A 20,764-nucleotide genomic window follows, 5' to 3' on the forward strand; every position below is an offset into this window, starting at 1 on the left:
CTACATGGTTAAATTAAGGTGAAATAAAATAAAAATAAATAAAAATAGGACCAAATACTGTTGACTACTTTGGTGCACTAAGTGAAATTTGTCTAAATACTTGACGTCTTCAAAATGGGGGGGGGGGATTAGACTTATAGTGCTTAAATTTCAAAACGGTAAAACAGATATGTATTAATATGCTCTCAAATAAAAGGTGACATTCTGTACTGTCACCTCATATAAAACATTTGATCTAAAATCCAAAATGCTGGAGTATAGCGCCAAATGAAAACATTTAGCATCACTGTCCAAATACATACGCATTGCAGTGTATGTAGCTCATTGGCTTGTAGTTACTCCAACTTCCTAATACACTCTCTCTCTCCAGGAGGGAGTATTGTTCCAGTCGTTTCTAGAGGTGAAATCTCTGCCAGTCGCCACCACTACTGACCAGGAGGTAAAGGCAGAGCTTAAAGCCATTAAGGTGGAGGTTGTTACCCATAAGACATCACCGAGCTCCATGCAAGTGCAGACCTTCTACAGTAGTTGCAGCACATGGTCAGTTTTCTTTTTCTGCGTAGTCTTTCCTCACCATCTTTCTAGTTTCATAAAACATGTAACCATGTTTCCAATAAAAAAAAATAGTGTTCAAATGATTTCAATCGTTCTGTATTTTCTTTTGGCCAGTAATGATGGTTGCATGAATAAACCCTTTACATCTCAGCCGAGACGCTAGATCTCTGCAGAGATCAACGTCCCGAGGACACTAAACAAAGTTTTAGAGAATATATTACATGGCAGTTAAAATTGGAAGGAACTGTTGACGAAGTGTACTTTATACACATGAATAAAAGTTGGGTAGATCATAAACAATACATCTTACGTTTTCACACAAAGTTCAAGTTAGAAATAACAATGTTAGTGTGATTTGAAACATGCATAATTCATGACCAAACCTGAGTGTGAGAACATTTTATACATGACGCCCCATCTTAGCCTGGCTGACGCGAGAGAGAGCAGTGACACACTGGTCAGGAGTCCGTTGTTGGTGCAATATTTACACACAACTTTACTCGAGCTTTGATTGGTAAAAAAACAAAACAAGCAAACTAAAACCCAAAGGTTGTATTGCAAGGGAGGCTGGTGGGAGGAGCACGGACTCGTAAATGGGTAGGACGGAATTAAATCAGTCGGAAAATCAGACACCGCTGATCTAATAAAGTTTTATTTTCTTACAAACGACCAGTTTCCGTCTTCTTTTTTTTTCTTTCTTCCTAGGAAATTAAACCCTTTTTGAATTCATACTAGCATCTACATAATGGTTGTATTAATACTTCACAATATATTAAGTCTAGGGTTGTGTCCCACTGCTCAGACGTTATTGATGCGAGCCAGATCTTATGCCTGGGAAGGAATTTTACGCATCAATTAACCACATATGTAATAGCAATCTGGTTCTCGACGGCACAGTCGACGACGTGGCACACAGCGTCTGAGCAGGGGCACACGACCTTGATGTTATGGTACACATGCATACAATCCAGGCTGTATGAGGAGCCACAGTCACCAGAATACAAAGAGAGAAAAGGAAGGGGGGAGAGAATAGGAGAGGGAGAGATCAGGGTAAGGAAGAGAGGGGGGAAGTAGGGAGGGAGGAGAGGGAACGAGGAGGGGAGAGAATATGAGAGGGAGAGATGGGGAAGGGGGCTGCAGAACGACTCGTCTGTCCCAGTTTGAAAAAGTCCCGATGCCCCGTATCTGACCCTCTCCAGAAACACGGACTGCATATGAACACAAACATACACATGCACCCTTCCAACACACACACACAATCTTCCACCAGTCCTACATCTACTAGCCTGGAGAGAGACTTTAGTGTTAAACGTGATTCTCTTTCACAGAAAGAACAAATCCACTGGGACATTAACAGCTACTGCAGCAAGCCTGGGGTCAACACAACAAACATTTATAATTATAATATATAATAATAAAAAGACATTCAAATACAGTAAGATTTTTTGCTTGTAAATACAAAACTACATGAGAAAGCATTAAAATAATATCTGTTGATCAGAATAACATATTATAAAAGCAGAGGTGCTTGATCAAAGTCCCTCTCTTCCGTTAGCAGTACGTATGTATATATCATCCATCCACTGCCTAGTAACAGATGCCTCTGAACAGGAAGCGTTTTCTCAGTGGGTGGGGCTAAATCTCCTTTCTTCTTATCTTGGGAGGAAGTTAGATTCCCAGGATCCTGGAGAGTCGCCGAGATGTGAGGGGTCACAGGCAAAGGAAGTCTCATTGGCCACTCCGACATTATCAGAGTAGCCACTTCCCTACCCTCTCCACACTCACTCTCCATCCTCTACCTGGCCATTTGGCGTCCAGAGATGCAATGGTGAGAATCTCATGTGGCCGTTCAGTACGAGTCAGTTTCACATCACAGTAGACCAGAGGCTAATCCAGACCAGACCAGTCAAATTCAGACCAGCTTCATAGTTCCCTTTAGAAGAGACTCCCAAGTGCATCACTGTCTCGGTCTCTCTCTGAATCTCAGGGTTCCTCTATGCCAGTCCCTGCTGAGAACACCGTATTCAGTCTCTCTGAATCTCAGGGTTCCTCAATGCCAGTCCCTGCTGAGAACACCGTATTCAGTCTCTCTGAATCTCAGGGTTCCTCTATGCCAGTCCCTGCTGAGAACACCGTATTCAGTCTCTCTGAATCTCAGGGTTCCTCTATGCCAGTCCCTGCTGAGAACACCGTATTCAGTCTCTCTGAATCTCAGGGTTCCTCAATGCCAGTCCCTGCTGAGAACACCGTATTCAGTCTCTCTGAATCTCAGGGTTCCTCTATGCCAGTCCCTGCTGAGAACACCGTATTCAGTCTCTCTGAATCTCAGGGCTCCTCTATGCCAGTCCCTGCTGAGAACACCGTATTCAGTCTCTCTGAATCTCAGGGTTCCTCTATGCCAGTCCCTGCTGAGAACACCGTATTCAGTCTCTCTGAATCTCAGGGTTCCTCTATGCCAGTCCCGGCTGAGAACACCGTATTCAGTCTCTCTGAATCTCAGGGTTCCTCTATGCCAGTCCCTGCTGAGAACACCGTATTCAGTCTCTCTGAATCTCAGGGTTCCTCTATGCCAGTCCCTGCTGAGAACACCGTATTCAGTCTCTCTGAATCTCAGGGTTCCTCTATGCCAGTCCCTGCTGAGAACACCGTATTCAGTCTCTCTGAATCTCAGGGTTCCTCTATGCCAGTCCCTGCTGAGAACACCGTATTCAGTCTCTCTGAATCTCAGGGTTCCTCTATGCCAGTCCCTGCTGAGAACACCGTATTCAGTCTCTCTGAATCTCAGGGTTCCTCTATGCCAGTCCCTGCTGAGAACACCGTATTCAGTCTCTCTGAATCTCAGGGTTCCTCTATGCCAGTCCCTGCTGAGAACACCGTATTCAGTCTCTCTGAATCTCAGGGTTCCTCTATGCCAGTCCCTGCTGAGAACACCGTATTCAGTCTCTCTGAATCTCAGGGTTCCTCTATGCCAGTCCCTGCTGAGAACACCGTATTCAGTCTCTCTGAATCTCAGGGTTCCTCTATGCCAGTCCCTGCTGAGAACACCGTATTCAGTCTCTCTGAATCTTAGGGTTCCTCTATGCCAGTCCCTGCTGAGAACACCGTATTCAGTCTCTCTGAATCTCAGGGCTCCTCTATGCCAGTCCCTGCTGAGAACACCGTATTCAGTCTCTCTGAATCTCAGGGTTCCTCTATGCCAGTCCCTGCTGAGAACACCGTATTCAGTCTCTCTGAATCTCAGGGTTCCTCTATGCCAGTCCCTGCTGAGAACACCGTATTCAGTCTCTCTGAATCTCAGGGTTCCTCTATGCCAGTCCCTGCTGAGAACACCGTATTCAGTCTCTCTGAATCTCAGGGTTCCTCTATGCCAGTCCCTGCTGAGAACACCGTATTCAGTCTCTCTGAATCTCAGGGTTCCTCTATGCCAGTCCCTGCTGAGAACACCGTATTCAGTCTCTCTGAATCTCAGGGTTCCTCTATGCCAGTCCCTGCTGAGAACACCGTATTCAGTCTCTCTGAATCTCAGGGTTCCTCTATGCCAGTCCCGGCTGAGAACACCGTATTCAGTCTCTCTGGCTCCCTATGGTCAGCGTGTGTGAGTGATGAATATGTCTGTGTGTGTATATATATATATATATATATATATAGGAGTGTGTTATGAATGTGTGTTATGTAGTGTGTGTATGTAGATTATAGGGTGTGTGTACATGTGATGTGTGTGTGTTCAGTTGTGTTGCAGCGTGTTGGACTCTATGGGCGGGGCTGAGTCGTAAAGTGTGTCTGTGTCGTGTGTGGGTTCTCCAGCCAGAGTACAGGGGTTGGACAGAGTTCCCGCTCCACAGTCACAGAAAAACCTACGGAGAGAGAGAGAGATGGGGGGGGGGGGGGGGGGTAACACGGATTACAGGACAGGAGAGGGCGTGAGACAAAGAAACATCCAAAACATAATGAAAACATATATAAGTTGTTATCCTGTTATTCTAAAAAGATACTCGGCGAAAAATAGTACTGACAGTCCTTCAATTCTTTTGAAACAAAACGCCACAGGCGGGACCATCTAGTCGGTAGTAAACGGTTGGCGTGCGCTACTCACCTATCGTGCCGTATAAACTCCACGTCGTGTCCTTGGTGACACTTCTTGATGCAGTTCACACAGATGGCGTTCCTGTCTGTCGTATTGCAGGTGTGACACCTGGACACACACAGGTCAAAGAAAACATCAGTGGAGTAACTGCTGCGTACCTGTGACTAAATGTCCTCTGCGTACCTGTGACTAAATGTCCTCTGCGTACCTGTGACTAAATGTCCTCTGCGTACCTGTGACTAAATGTCCTCTGCGTACCTGTGACTAAATGTCCTCTGCGTACCTGTGACTAAATGTCCTCTGCGTACCTGTGACTAAATGTCCTCTGCGTACCTGTGACTAAATGTCCTCTGCGTACCTGTGACTAAATGTCCTCTGCGTACCTGTGACTAAATGTCCTCTGCGTACCTGTGACTAAATGTCCTCTGCGTACCTGTGACTAAATGTCCTCTGCGTACCTGTGACTAAATGTCCTCTGCGTACCTGTGACTAAATGTCCTCTGCGTACCTGTAGGAGTCGTGCATGGGCGGGTGTGTGTACCTGTAGGAGTCGCGCATGGGCTGGTGTGTGTACTTGTAGGAGTCGCGCATGGGCTGGTGTGTGTACTTGTAGGAGTCGTGCATGGGCTGGTGTGTGTACTTGTAGGAGTCGTGCATGGGCTGGTATGTGTACTTGTAGGAGTCGTGCATGGGCTGGTGTGTGTACCTGTAGGAGTCGCGCATGGGCTGGTGTGTGTACTTGTAGGAGTCGCGCATGGGCTGGTGTGTGTACTTGTAGGAGTCGTGCATGGGCTGGTGTGTGTACCTGTAGGAGTCGTGCATGGTCTGGTGTGTGTACCTGTAGGAGTCGTGCATGGGCTGGTGTGTGTACCTGTAAAAGTCATGCATGGGGTAGGAGGTGTAGCTGGAGATCTTGTAGAGACATTGTCCTCTGCTCACAGCTTTCTCTATGGCATCCTGGTTATTCATTATCTTATTATCTGGAAGAGAGGCAGAGCAGAGGATGAGAGCCCGTCCACTTGACAGACATTCCCAAAAGATCACATATCCAGAGAGTGCAGTGACCAAGAACCTTTTTCTATACAGTCTAAGCCAGCCATAGTCACTGCGCGTCTCACGGCAACCCTATTGGCGTCTCTCTGCAATGATCTGAATGAATGTGTTGTGCAAGTTATTTCTTCAGTCAGCTGAATGTGCTGCTTAATTAGTACATAGAACCATGGTTACGCCAGTAACCTCCAGTATCCACTATTAGCAGCTGGGACAAACAGAGATAATATTCCTAGGAATTTGACTATAGCTGTTGAACTGAGTTTGACCCCATTCCTGAAAGCAAAGACTCTCAGGAACACATACGTGTCTTCTGTTTCCATCTACGACGAACACAAGCTGTGTAGGACTCGTTAGAAGGGAGAGTGATGAATCTGCACAGAATGACTGGGGGAAATGAACTGATTAAAACCATATACTTCCTTCAGACTGAAATTTAACAAATATCTTTGTACTATAACTTTTGAGATAATGGCAATAAGGCCAAATTCAAAAGATTCATCAAATAATTTAGTAACATTTGTTTCTAATAGCCAAGTGTCCTACAATGGAGAATGAAATAGCTTGTTTGTCCATGTTAATTAGTATCTATAAATATCATGTGTGAATTCATTTGAATTCTTGCCCCCCCCCCCAACCCCCTTTCTCCGATCGATAGCCTATGGCGGCTCGCCCAGCGAGGTTGTTTCACAAGTGGATCCCTCAGAAATATACTGACTACCACTGGTCTGGTCTGTTAGCTCTACATTACCCTACCCTGTTAGCGCTAGCTACCTTTCATGGTCACGTTCACCCCCGAGGCGAGGAACAGGCCTCCGAAACGGTTGTTGAAGATCTGGTTTCCCTCCAGAGTTGCAGTGGCGTGGTTGGTTATCTCGATACCTGAGACAGGAAATGACATCCTCAACACAGGTGGCGGACGACGAGTAGCTTACAGTATTGACCAGTCAGTACAGTAAAGTTCATGTAAAATGTGTACACATGGGCAGCTCACCTGCAGCAAAACCGTCGAAGATGCGGTTCTTGCGGAGCACCGGGTGGCTGTTGGTGCTGATCAGAACTCCCGCCTGGGCGTTCCTGAAGATATCGTTCTCCTCCAGGAGACCTCGCCCTCCGTTGAAGATACAGATGCCTCCGTCTCTCCCGTCGTGGATCTTGTTGCGCCGCAGCGTGGGGTTGCTGTCCGTCTTAATCCACACGCCCGCCATGGCGTTGTCGAAGATCTCATTGTCCTCGATGAAACCCAGACCCGAGTTGTAGACCAGGATGCCTCCGTTCTGTCCTCCCCAGATCTTGTTGCGTCGGATCTTGGGGTTGCTGCCCGTCCTATAGACAACCAACAGTGTTAGTAAAACCGCCATCTAACATCAGTTAAACGTTATCATCCCCACCGTGTGTCCTGCGCTGGACTGGCGTGTGAGGAGGCAGGACCTACCGTATTTGAACGCCGGAGTACATGTGATTGTAGATGTCGTTGTCTTCCAACACCCCATGGCCGTTGTCATAGAAATACACGCCAACCTGAGAGGGAGAAAGGGCGTTAGGTCGGACTTCTAAACAATTTAGAGTCCGGACACTAATGAGACAGGCCTCCAATTCTCACAGGATACAACATCCCTTTTGTATTTGTTCTTCCAACGATAACGGTGAGAGAATGAGTGTGGGCTGTGTGTTACCTGTTTGCCGCTGTGGATGCGGTTTCTGCGGAGGACAGGCGTGCTGCCAGTTGTCACCCAGACTCCTGCCAGCGTGTTGCTGTACACCTCGTTCTCCTCGATCACACCCTGGCCCTTCTCATGCTGAACACGCACACACACACACAACATTTAGCAACATCTCCTGAGACGCACAAGTCCAAGGATCTATATGAGTAAACTGATTTACCACGTAGATGCCGCCGTGCTGTCCGTCGTGGATCTTGTTATGGCGTACAATCGGGCAGCTGTTGGTTCTGATTTGGATTCCTGCCAGAGCGTTGCCATGGATATCGTTCCCCTCGATCAGGCCACGCCCATCGCCAAATATGTACACGCCCCCTTGGTTACCGTTAAAGATTGCATTGCCCCTAGAGACGAACAGAACGTCAACAAACAGCCCATAATACTGAGAGAGGGGTTAGTGTCTAATTTCACAGAGTAGTTTTATGTGTGTGTGTTTCCTGCATCGCAGTGCAACTATGCGTGTGTATGTGTAACAGTATTGTCGGGGTGTATGTGTGTGTAACAGTATTGTTGGGGTGTGTGTGTACCGTATCGTAGGGTTACTATGCGTGTGTATGTATAACAGTATTGTTGGGGTGTGTGTGTACCGTATCGTAGGGTTACTATGCGTGTGTATGTATAACAGTATTGTCGGGGTGTATGTGTGTGTAACAGTATTGTTGGGGTGTGTGTGTACCGTATCGTAGGGTTACTATGTGTGCGTATGTATAACAGTATTGTCGGGGTGTATGTGTGTGTAACAGTATTGTTGGGGTGTGTGTGTACCGTATCGTAGGGTTACTATGCGTGTGTATGTATAACAGTATTGTCGGGGTGTATGTGTGTGTAACAGTATTGTAGGGGTGTGTGTGTACCGTATCGTAGGGTTACTATGCGTGTGTATGTATAACAGTATTGTCGGGGTGTGTGTGTACCGTATCGTAGGGTTACTATGCGTGTGTATGTGTAACAGTATTGTCGGGGTGTGTGTGTAACAGTATTGTAGGGGTGTGTGTGTACCATATCGTAGGGTTACTATGCGTGTGTATGTATAACAGTATTGTCAGGGTGTGTGTGTAACAGTATTGTAGGGGTGTATGTGTGTGTAACAGTATTGTTGGGGTGTGTGTGTACCGTATCGTAGGGTTACTATGCGTGTGTATGTATAACAGTATTGTCGGGGTGTGTGTGTAACAGTATTGTCGGGGTGTGTGTGTACCGTATCGTAGGGTTACTATGCGTGTGTATGTGTAACAGTATTGTCGGGGTGTATGTGTGTGTAACAGTATTGTTGGGGTGTGTGTGTACCGTATCGTAGGGTTACTATGCGTGTGTATGTATAACAGTATTGTCGGGGTGCATGTGTGTGTAACAGTATTGTAGGGGTGTGTGTGTACCGTATCGTAGGGTTACTATGCGTGTGTATGTATAACAGTATTGTCGGGGTGTGTGTGTAACAGTATTGTAGGGGTGTGTGTGTAACAGTATTGTCGGGGTGTGTGTGTACCAGTATTGTAGGGGTGTGTGTGTACCGTATCGTAGGGTTACTATGCGTGTGTATGTATAACAGTATTGTCGGGGTGTGTGTGTAACAGTATTGTCGGGGTGTGTGTGTAACAGTATTGTCGGGGTGTGTGTGTAACAGTATTGTAGGGGTGTATGTGTGTGTAACAGTATTGTAGGGGTGTGTGTGTACCGTATCGTAGGGTTACTATGCGTGTGTATGTGTAACAGTATTGTCGGGGTGTGTGTGTAACAGTATTGTAGGGGTGTGTGTGTACCGTATCGTAGGGTTACTATGTGTGTGTATGTATAACAGTATTGTCGGGGTGTATGTGTGTGTAACAGTATTGTCGGGGTGTGTGTGTACCGTATCATAGGGTTACTATGCGTGTGTATGTGTAACAGTATTGTCGGGGTGTGTGTGTAACAGTATTGTAGGGGTGTGTGTGTACCGTATCGTAGGGTTACTATGCGTGTGTATGTATAACAGTATTGTCGGGGTGTATGTGTGTGTAACAGTATTGTCGGGGTGTGTGTGTACCGTATCGTAGGGTTACTATGCGTGTGTATGTATAACAGTATTGTCGGGGTGTGTGTGTAACAGTATTGTCGGGGGTGTGTGTGTAACAGTATTGTCGGGGGTGTGTGGTGTAACAGTATTGTAGGGGTGTATGTGTGTGTAACAGTATTGTAGGGGTGTGTGTGTACCGTATCGTAGGGTTACTATGCGTGTGTATGTGTAACAGTATTGTCGGGGTGTGTGTGTAACAGTATTGTAGGGGTGTGTGTGTACCGTATCGTAGGGTTACTATGTGTGTGTATGTATAACAGTATTGTCGGGGTGTATGTGTGTGTAACAGTATTGTCGGGGTGTGTGTGTAACAGTATTGTAGGGGTGTGTGTGTACCGTATCGTAGGGTCGCTGTTGGAGGTGATCCAGACTCCAGCGAAGTTGTTGGCGTAGATCTTGTTTTCTATAAACTGTCCTCTTCCTTTCTCATGCACATAGATGCCCCCTGTCTGGCCATGGTGAATTTCACAGCGAACCACTGTAGGGTTAGCATACGCCTTCACCTCAAAGCCTGCTATACGATTCCTGTGGATGTTACAACTCTCAAAATAACCCTGAGGGGAGAGAGAGATACTGTCAGCATTGCAATGTACAGCACTTATGTAAAAACCTGGGAAATGGTGGGTGAGAAGTTATAGGTCAGTGTGTTACCATGCCGTGGTCGAAGGTGAAGACTCCTACATCTCGGCCGTGGTGGATGTGGTTTCGTCTGATGATGGGGTTGCCGTGGTTTTTTACCCAGATTCCCGCCAATGCATTATTACTGATCTCATTATCCTCATAGATACCCTGGAACACATCATCACACCATTATCCTCAAAGATACCCCACAATACATTGTCACATCATTATACCACAGCATTGTTGAATACTCGTTTCTGATTGGCCAGAAGGGCATTAAAACCAGAAAACGGGACAGTTGGGAAAGACATCGGGACAATCATGAAGCAATATGCTCCTACAGTCGTGGCCAAAGGTTTTGAGAATGACACAAATATTCATTTCCACAAAGTTTGCTGCTTCAGTGTCTTTAGATATTTTTGTCAGATGTTACTATGGAATACTGAAGTATAATTACAAGCATTTCATAAGTGTCAAAGGATTTTATTGACAATTACATGAAGTTGATGCAAAGAGTCAATATTTGCAGTGTTGACCCTTCTTTTTCAAGACCTCTGCAATCCGCCCTGGCATGCTGTCAATTAACTTCTGGGCCACATCCTGACTGATGGCAGCCCATTCTTGCATAATCAATGCCTGGAGTTTGTCAGAATTTGTGTTTTTTGTTTGTTTGTCCACCTGCCTCTTGAGGATTGACCACAAGTTCTCAATGGGATTAAGGTCTGGGGAGTTTCATGGCCATGGACCCAAAATATTGATGTTTTGTTCCCCGAGCCACTTAGTTATCACTTTTGCCTTATGGCAAGGTGCTCCATCATGCTGGAAAAGGCATTGTTCGTCACCAAACTGTTCCTGGATGGTTGGGAGAAGTTGTTCTCGGAGGATGTGTTGGTACCATTCTTTATTCATGGCTGTGTTCTTAGGCAAAATTGTGAGTGAGCCCACTCCCTTGGCTGAGAAGCAACCCCACACATGAATGGTCTCAGGATGCTTTACTGTTGGCATGACACAGGACTGATGGTAGCGCTCACCTTGTCTTCTCCAGACAAGCTTTTTTCCAGATGCCCCAAACCATCGGAAAGAGGATTCATCAGAGAAAATGACTATCCCAGTCCTCAGCAGTCCAATCCCTGTACCTTTTGCAGTTTATAAGTCTGTCCCTGATGTTTTTCCTGGAGAGAAGTGGCTTCTTTGCTGCCCTTCTTGACACCAGGCCATCCTCCAAAAGTCTTTGCCTCACTGTGCGTGCAGATGGACTCACACCTGCCTGCTGCCATTCCTGAGCAAGCTCTGTACTGGTGGTGCCCCGATCCCACAGCTGAATCAACTTTAGGAGACGTCCTGGCGCTTGCTGGACTTTCTTGGGCGCCCTGAAGCCTTCTTCAGAACAATTGAACCGCTCTCCTTGAAGTCCTTGATGATCCGATAAATGGTTGATTTAGGTGCAATCTTACTGGCAGCAATATCCTTGCCTGTGAAGCCCTTTTTGTGCAAAGCAATGATGACGGCACGTGTTTCCTTGCAGGTAACCATGGTTGACAGAGGAAGAACAATGATTCCAAGCACCACCCTCCTTTTGAAGCTTCCAGTCTGTTATTCGAACTCAATCAGCATGACAGAGTGATCTCCAGCCTTGTCCTCGTCAAGACTCACACCAGTGTTAACGAGAGAATCACTGACATGATGTTAGCTGGTCCTTTTGTGGCAGGGCTGAAATGCAGTGGAAATGTTTTTGGGGGATTCAGTTCATTTGCATGGCAAAGAGGGACTTTGCAATTAATTGCAATTCATCTGATCACTCTTCATAACATTCTGGGGTATATGCAAATTGCCATCATACAAACTGAGGCAGCAGACTTAGAAAATGTATATTTGTGTCATTCTCAAAACTTTTGGCCACGACTGTACACATGCAAACTGTACTTGCTAGTTACAGAAAGCTAAACCAACAACCGCACACACCAAAATTTGATACATAGTAAACGCAGGTCCAACGATGAAAAACGTAGCTAGCAAGCGATCTGTTTTTGCAAATACATACTTTTTTAAAAATAGCATCAGATCTAGTGTGGTGAGTGATAAACATGAATTTATCTGGTCGCTACTGTTGCAGTCACGACGCAAGTGGCGCTATGCTGTCAAATCCTTCTACATGTTTCTAGTTTGACCTGCTGTTTTCAGCATCTGATATTATTTTTAATTCAGTTGCCATGTTGGCAGGTTTGCTAGCAACAAACTATTTAGCTAGCTTCTAGCCTAGTGTTTGATATGCAATGCGATCTCCTCATAATGAACAGTGTTGACGAGTGTCCTGATGAGAAGGCATACACTTCTAGCTATGCCAGGCAAAAACGGGCATCAGCTCATTGTTATGGATGTAGGCAAAGGATTGTCAATAGAAAACAGTTTAAACAAATGCAAATGCAGCTACTTTGCTGTTATTCTGGCTGCAGAGGCCATGACTGTGTTAGCCGTAGCTAGTTGGCTAGCTAGCAAGCAAGGGATAAGAATGTTGCCAGCGAGCATGGCAACGGAACATAAACAACCGACGACTGGGTAGCGCCCATAAATATCGAACTAATCGAATGAAAGACTAGATCACGTCTCTAGCAACCAGAAGATGAGAAAGTATGAATTCACTTAAACATTTAAATATCAACGAATACATTTCATTTCTACCAGTAAATGTGTGCTTTAACATTGTTTTCCTTGGCAACTGTGGTATACGCCTCTGCTCCCCCGTACATTACCTTGGCAAACGGACTTGGCTCCCCCTCATCTAATATTTCCAAGGTAATGAACAGAACGTGGGCGTTTATCCCTTACTTATCCCCATAGATACCGTGCAGGAATACACAGTCAGAGAGGGTGTTTAAGAGTGGTTAGTGGTGTGTATGGTCGGTGATGTGGTTGTTTACCTGTGCATGGTCGGTGATGTAAAGTCCAACGTTCTCACAGTCGCTGATGTTGCAGTGTTTGATGGTAGGACACGCCCCCTGGCCGCTCACACACACAGCCGAGCCCACTGGAGTAGAGAAACTACTTTACCCAACATGCCCCACTGGAGACAAACTACATTACCCAACATCCCCCACTGGAGACAAACTAAACAGGCAAAACATACAAGCCTTACTGCGGACTGTGTGCACATTACCTGTGCAGGTAGATCTGATGATACAGTGGTCTATGTTGGGAGAACAGTTGACAGTGATCTCCAGACAGTGGTGGGCGTTGTGGTGCTGAGCTGACTTATCATCTGGGTTAAACTGAAGATGAAACAACAGGTTAGAGGGGAGATGGGGAGAGTGTGTGTGTGTGTGTGTGTGTGTGTGAGAGAGAGTTGGATCTGTGTTAGCAGCGTACCCTGATAGTCATGTACCCTACGTAGGCGTCCTCCGATCCCTCCATGAAGACAAACGTTGAGTCTCTGGTGTTCTCAATCACCACCTTATCAGACACCTTACCAGGAGCTACACACACACACACACACACACACACACACACACACACACAAAGACCATTTCTACCACTAGATAATACAGACAGAGGTAGAAAGAGAAAAACAGACAGACAGACCACACACAGTACCTGCTCCAATCATGGTGATGGGGGACTCTATGTAGATCCACTCGTCAGTGTAGATCCCAGAGTGGACGAAGATCAGCCCATCAAAATGACTCTCCTGCACCCCTCCTAATGCATCTTCTATGGTGTCATAGTACTGGAGACAGAAACGGTTACATCAAATCAAGCTAAAATGGAGCTGGCTCGCAGCCATATTGAAAAATAGGCCTTCAATAGACCATGAGTAGAATTATGTGTCTCTTACCAGCATATTCTCCCTGCCTTTGAACCTCCCAGGGTTGCTGTAGAAATGTTCAGCAAAGCCTGGCTTCACATGGGCTCCTTTATACTGCAACACAATTTTACAACAATGTTCAAATAACATCAACACAATGTTTGTCTAACCACACACACACACACCAGTATAATACATAGAGCAGCCAACAAGGCACCCCTGGGCCTGTTAGATTATCTTTCTCCAAAAGCAGCTCTATTTTGGTGGCCTCTGGTACATTCAAATGTCTTGATTCCCTTAAAATACACAGCAAAATGACTTAATACTTTAGAGAATTTACCTCCCAGATTGGAAAAATGTGTTGTGGTAATTTGAGGAATATATATATATTGTGTAGATCCAGGCCTATATGATCAGGACTAGTTTCTAAGAAAGAGAACCTTTAACCTTTTTTAATGTTAACATTTAACCTGTCTTCTCTTGATTAGTCATATTTACAGTTTCACTACAAGACATGAATTGTTACAGTGATGTTTTTTTCTTCAAATTATGTATTTTATTAAAACAAAAAAAGGAAGTATAGTATATAGCCCACATTCTTTTTTTCAGGTTTTCGCTTTCAAAAATCACCTTTTTTTTAATAGAAAAACAACCAAATTGAATGTTCTAAGTCCACATCAATGCTTAAACCACATCAGGAGACCACTTTTGAGGACTGTGAAAAGTCATAAGACATTTTAATTTTGGGATGTAGTCACCCTTTAATTCCAGTGAGCACCTAGCAATAGGCTGTTAGCTTGTTTTTGTAGCGCACATACCATGGTAGAGTTTGCAAAACAAATACCAGTGGTGGAAAAGTACCCAATTATCATACTGGAGTAAAAGTATAGATACCTTAATAGAAAGTTACTCAAGTAAAAGTCACCCAGTAAAATACTACTTGAGTAAAAGTATTTGGTTTCAAATATACTTAAGTATCAAAAGTAAATGTAATTGCTAAAATATACTTAAGTATCAAAAGTTAAACTTTAACTCATTTAGAATGCCTTCTATTAAGCAAAGCAGACGGCACCATTTTCTTGTTTTAAAAATGTACGCATAGTGGGGGGGGGGGGGGGGGAACACTCCAACACTCAGACATTATTTACAAAAGATGCATTTGTGTTTAGTGAGTTCGCCAGACTATAGGCAGTAGGGATGACCACGTGTTCTCTTGATAAGTGTGTGAATTTCACCATTCTCCTGTCCTGCTAAGCCTTCAAAATGTAACAAGTACTTTTGGTTGTCAGGGAAAATGTATGCAGTAAAAAGTACAATATTTTCTATAGGAATGTAGTGAAGTAAAAGTTGTCAAAAATATAAATTAGTAAAGTAAATATACCTCAAAAAAGTACTTTAATACTTTCAAGTATTTTTACATAAGTACTTTACACCACTGACAAATACCCACTGGGTTGATGAAAATATTCATGATATCATTCTGCCAAGTAAGCTTAGACTACTTGTTAACATTTAATTGAGAAGCAGGGCTTGACATTCACAATTTTTTAGCCATTCTGTTAGATTCATTCAATGTTTGTTCATGAAACAGCGCTGCAGGAGAAACCTAGCACGCATTAAACTGAAAGAGTGGCTCAATTAGACAAGTCATAATCATATCAAATGGAAAGAAAATAGAACCTGTGGTGGTCTATAACAATAAGACGCTGCAGTGTCCTCTAGAAAAATAGGCTTCGGCTATTGGCCCAGGTCGTCCTACATTCGAAAGAGAATTTTCCGACCGGATATTTGGCGCTGCTTTGGAAAGACTTAGGTCTGTTTACATTGTTATCTTGCTTTGTGTAAATATAACATATTTATTGAAATAGGCTATAGCAAATAGGACTGTAAGTTATTTACTCAGAATGTCAAACATGCATTGCCCTGCTGTGCGCTGCCTGGTCCAATTCTGATCAGGGTAATTGTTTGAGAGTGTTTTTTTTTACTTAAATCTATATTCTGGTTGTCCAACATTTTTTTAAACTTTCCCCCAGACAAACAATGTCAAGCCCTGAGAAGGTTTATGGAAAAGCCTTTCCATCTACCAGAAGACTGTTTTCATTTGCATCATCGCTAACGGCCCCCCACACACAGGAGCATTCTCGTTGCCTATTCAGAAAGCTGCAGGAAATACGAATCACTGATGCATTCTGTCATATGATAAACTTGGGCAAATTAACTCATTTTCAAGACATTTTGTTGATTCCCTCCTAAGGTCAACATTTTTTTATATTGTTGAAATCCGTTTTAATGCCTGAATTCCGCAAGGGACCAAATGATCATACTTGGAGCAAAATGAGGCTCTCCACTAACTATCATTCCTGTGGATGATTCACCATCTTCCTCAAAATGTTTTCATCATTTATCTCCAGATAATCGCCAAAAACCCTAGTCCTACCAGTAGCCTATGCAAATTAGGGAGACAAATGAACGTCTCACCGATGTGATTCTGAAGGGCTACACGGACTGACAAGATCACTTTAGCGTCCCTGTCTGACAAGCCCCGTCATCATAGGAAAGGAAACCAGGAAATCCTTTGGTTTACTTGTCCCGATGCGATACCATGGACCTATAACCACGTTGCATGATTTATGACTGGCAAGAGTTATAGATCTGCTTTACTTTGTCAGCCAGACACCTTTTATAAACTAGTCAACATTTGCTGTTCAATTGTCAATCAAAGCACAGTAAATAGCCTACTATCCACCACGACTCCGCGTGGCTGGCTATATGAAACATGCAATAGAAAATAAACCAATGTGCCAGAAAACAATAACTAGACTACGTGGTGGATTTCAACTCATCGTTACCACTTACATAACATGGGACGAGCAAATTCTCTCCCTCCTCAGTGTATAGAAATTCCACTGCAAACCAACACAGAGCACACAAATTGTACCAGGAGGTAGGACAGACAGCAGCCTGAGTTTCCCTGTCATCGCCACTGAGGTATGGGTCATCGCTCTCTTTGTGACTGACAGGCGCTTATCCTAGATCGCCAGAAAATGCATATCGTTCGTTCTAGCGGACTCGACAGAGTAGCAAATTTAAACTTTAAATGAAAAGTAGCCTAGTTAAAATGAAGTAGAAAAAGTAGCAGGCTGAAAATTATTATGTTACCGGCTAATTAACCAAATTCATGCGCTAATGGAAAACACTGACACACACAGTCTACCCACCAGTTGCTGGAAGCTGTCCTTCCAGGGGTTGGGGTGGTCGTGTTCTTCAGGGCTGACCTGGTAGAACTTGCCTGGCTCGGGGTGCATCATGGGACGGGTGTACTCAAACACCTCCATGTACAGACGCTTCCTGGACACAAACAGAAAAGGCAAAGGTCAACTTCAGGCATAGAGGGATGCCCAAATTAACAGCCTTCATGTCAGTGTGGACCAATAATGGTCGATAGTGACTGATTTTTTGGGGGGGGGTAACATATCAGTTAACTACAATGGGCAAGAAAATGTGTCTTTGTTTTCCCCATCAGTATATAGAGTCACAGTCCACTGAAGATTGTGTACCAGAGTATAGGGTCGTTGGCTAGCTCGCTGAAGCGTTTGCAGACGCAGGCAGTCTGACAGAGGTCCTGCTCCAGGAGATATGAGAAGATCTTCAGAACCACCTCATCTGGAAGCTTCTGCTGCAGGTACTGCTCTGCTAGAGCGGCTACACACACAGTTCCCATTAGTATTCATAGACGATACATGCAGTTGTAGAAACAGCCATGCAGACACCTCATGTCATTGACTTGTACGCCTAGACACACATTCTTACCTGGCAGGTCGTGGCTCCTGCCAGAGACCCTGGCCCGTTTGGCTCGGTGACCGAAGGGTTCTGTCGTCGAGGTGGACGCTCCCTGTGTCAGAACACACATATCAGTAACACACACACACACACAGCTACCTCTCCCAATGACAGACACTAATACACACACATTCTGTCTCTCTCACACCAATACTGTCCTCTACCATTCTCCCGAAATGTACACTGGTGCTAGTGGGAGTTTACACTGTTTCATAAATAATGTATCAGAATAACATAATAATATATGGCATTTAGCAGACACTTTTATCCAAATCGACTTAGTCATGCATGTATACATTTTACGTATGGGTGGCCCCGGGAATTAAACCCGCAACCCTGGTGGTGCAAGCACCAGAAATACAGGAACCAGTCCTTTTAAACCAATTAAGGGAGGTGAACAAACACAGAATGGTGCTCTCTCTCGGTCTGACCTCCATAGCGGTCTTGCTGGGGCAGGCCGCTGCAGTACCGGAGGCTGTTCTCTTGGGCAGTAGAGACTTGCGTCGGAGCTGATAGGGGCTGTTCCCAGCTGCAGGCCCAGACTCCTCCACAGCCACCTCCGCTGCTGCAGCTGGAGCCTCCTCATCTGCTGGACACACAGAGGACACAGTCAGAACACAGTCTGACACACATAGGCTGCGTTTACACTGGCAGCCCAATTTTTCAATCTTTTTTCCACTAATAGGTCCTAGACCAATAATGTCAGATCTTCTCCATAGCTGATCTGATTGGTCAAAAAACAAATTAGAGTGGAAAACATCAGAATTGTGCTGCCCGTGTAAACACAGGACAAAGACACATCTTCTCCATCAGCACAGTTCAACAGACAAACACCAGCAGGCAGATGCCATTTAAACAACACCATCCACCCACACAGACTAATCACTACTGCAGTTGGTAAGGGTGTAAAGGGCTGATTAAAAACACATTTATTAGTAATGACAGCTGATCAGTGTCATTCTAGGCTGCCTCTTTTAAAACGATTTTAGGTCATTCATAGACTGGGTGGTGTCATGGATGTGTTTAATATATGACAGGGGTAGGCTACTGTATTACAAGGCCGTGTGGGTGACAGATTATGATTGGTGATTGATAACTGCAGATGCGTCCCTGCGGTTTGACTACCAGAATAGGGCCCGACTGAGCCCCACAATGTCCTTCCCTAGCTGGCCACCGGCCTCCTGCCCATCACACTGCGATAACAAAGCCACAGCCCCTATAAAGCCCCGAAAAGTTGACCTGCAGGTAACCGGGCCGAGCAGACCTGCACGGATGAGTCACAACTCAACTACGTAGGTACTGCTGTTAGCTAGTAAATCCGCCATGTAAACAAACACAGCTAGCTAGCCAACGGTAGCGCTCAGTTATACATAACTGGTTAGCTTAACTAACTAGGTAGTTAACTGGCTAAATTAAATGTCTGATGAGTGTGAGCCACGCAGTTAACTAGCTGGTTGACTGCTTAACAAGAACATGTACTTGTCTAAATTGAGGCTGATCGTTCATCGCTAAAGTAGACATTCATAGCTACTCGTTAGCGAGCTAAAGTAACTAGCTAGTTACTAGAGTATGGGCAGCACACCCCAAAAAATGTCAGTCCAAAATACAACGCAGATTAATTTCGTCAGAAGCCGATGATAGCTAGCTAGTAACGTTAGTGCCATGCCCATGAACATTCACAATCTGTCAAAGTCAGTGGGTTCGCCATGGTCGACGTTATGGATGGCTGCATAGTTATATGGGCTAGTTAACGTTAGCTAGTCAACGCGTTAGCGAACTACGCAGCAGGGAAAGCACTCACGCTACCCCCCAGCCCCACTGGTAGCCACAGTCACTCAAGCCAAACAAAGCGCGGCCTGTGCCACAGCGGTACAAGCCTCGGCTTTGCCTAAATAACACACTCGTGCCAGGCAGCTGAGACTGGGGTCACTGTGGCACCTTGCCGTCCTGACACGACTACAGCCCTACAGTGCTCTGGCGATGGTCCCTCTCACCTCGGTCCCCCTCGTTCCGGTCGGGCTGCACCGGGCGCGGCCTTGAGACTCGCCTGGGTCTCCGGTTGGTGGCTCTGACGGAGTTCATTTTTTGGAGAGTCTGTTGTTAAAATACAGAACGCTTTCCTCGACCATCCGCTTCACGCTTTAACACCAGGCCTCGACTACAACCCGGTGAGCCTCGCTCTCTCAAACCACCCAGTGCGCTAGCTATCTACCCGGGTGTAGTTAGTGTTTTTCGGACTGCTCGCTACCAGCTCCGTATCTAGCAGGAGGAGCCATTAACTCACACAGGGACAGTCGGAAAACACTGGAGGATGTCTGCCACCAATCACACCCTGGACTCACAGCGACCTCCTGTGGCCAAGCATACCAGATCCTCTTGAGAACACTGCCCTCGTGTAGATCGGAGTGCAGACTTTGGCTCCAACGCTACACAACACACCTGGATAAGTCAAGGTCCTGTGGAGCAGTTGCTTAGCTGAATCAAGTATGATAAAGCAGGAGGGAAGGGATCCCTGCTTTGCATAGCCGCAGGGCGTTTTTGGTTAGGATAACCACACAGAGGCAGTGGGCCAGAACCAACCATATGGATATAACCCAGGATAGGCAGTGGGCCAGAACCAACCGTATGGATACAACCCAGGATAGGCTACAGGATAGTAGAGTGTCAAAGCAATGGTCAGTAACATAATTGATATAATTGAGGACAAAACCGGCTACCTCTAGCCTGGTGCTGTAGTACTTCTATGTGTGTGTGCTACTTCCATGCTCAAGATCATGTTTTATGGCATTCGCTTGCGCATATGTAGCGTGTTAATGGGTAAGTGGCTACTGTACTGCATACTAAACCTAGTCGCCTGGTTGTGAATCTGATCACTAGGGGACGGTCTAGAAATACGGTGCAATGTTGCCCTCTAGTCGTCCTTTGATGTGTACATAATACACTGACCAAAAATATAAACGAAACAATTAACGGTTTTTCTGAGTTACAGTTCATAGAAGGAAATCAGTTAATTGAAATACATTCATTAAGCCCTAATCTAT

General features: G+C 45.2%; 1 protein-coding gene across 4 annotated transcripts; it reads right to left on the reverse strand.

Moving 5' to 3' along the window:
* Positions 1–1,185: 1,185 nt before the first annotated feature.
* Positions 1,186–20,034, reverse strand: LOC106578936 (F-box only protein 11). Of its 4 annotated transcripts, none has more exons than XM_014158221.3 (21): positions 19,718–20,034; positions 18,155–18,309; positions 17,694–17,775; positions 17,441–17,585; positions 17,102–17,231; positions 13,914–13,997; positions 13,673–13,805; positions 13,448–13,554; positions 13,239–13,350; positions 13,003–13,109; positions 10,115–10,252; positions 9,800–10,017; positions 7,574–7,754; positions 7,366–7,488; positions 7,125–7,210; positions 6,684–7,015; positions 6,464–6,571; positions 5,996–6,076; positions 5,511–5,619; positions 4,649–4,747; positions 1,186–4,409 (listed from the first exon to the last, which is right to left on the reverse strand). In XM_014158221.3, exons 1-21 carry the CDS (start codon positions 19,803–19,805, stop codon positions 4,280–4,282), a joined length of 2,748 nt encoding a protein of 915 aa, XP_014013696.1. In that variant the 5' UTR covers positions 19,806–20,034; the 3' UTR covers positions 1,186–4,279. The 4 variants fall into 4 exon arrangements, with proteins under 4 accessions (XP_014013696.1, XP_014013695.1, XP_014013697.1 ...); XM_014158220.3 differs by having other exon boundaries at positions 18,155–18,312; XM_014158222.3 differs by lacking the exon at positions 5,996–6,076 and having other exon boundaries at positions 18,155–18,312; positions 19,718–20,033.
* Between the last annotated feature and the right edge of the window lie 730 nt (positions 20,035–20,764).

Source organism: Salmo salar, chromosome 19 (assembly GCF_965601325.2).
Source record: "Salmo salar chromosome 19, fSalSal1, whole genome shotgun sequence".
Taxonomy (NCBI): domain Eukaryota; kingdom Metazoa; phylum Chordata; class Actinopteri; order Salmoniformes; family Salmonidae; genus Salmo; species Salmo salar.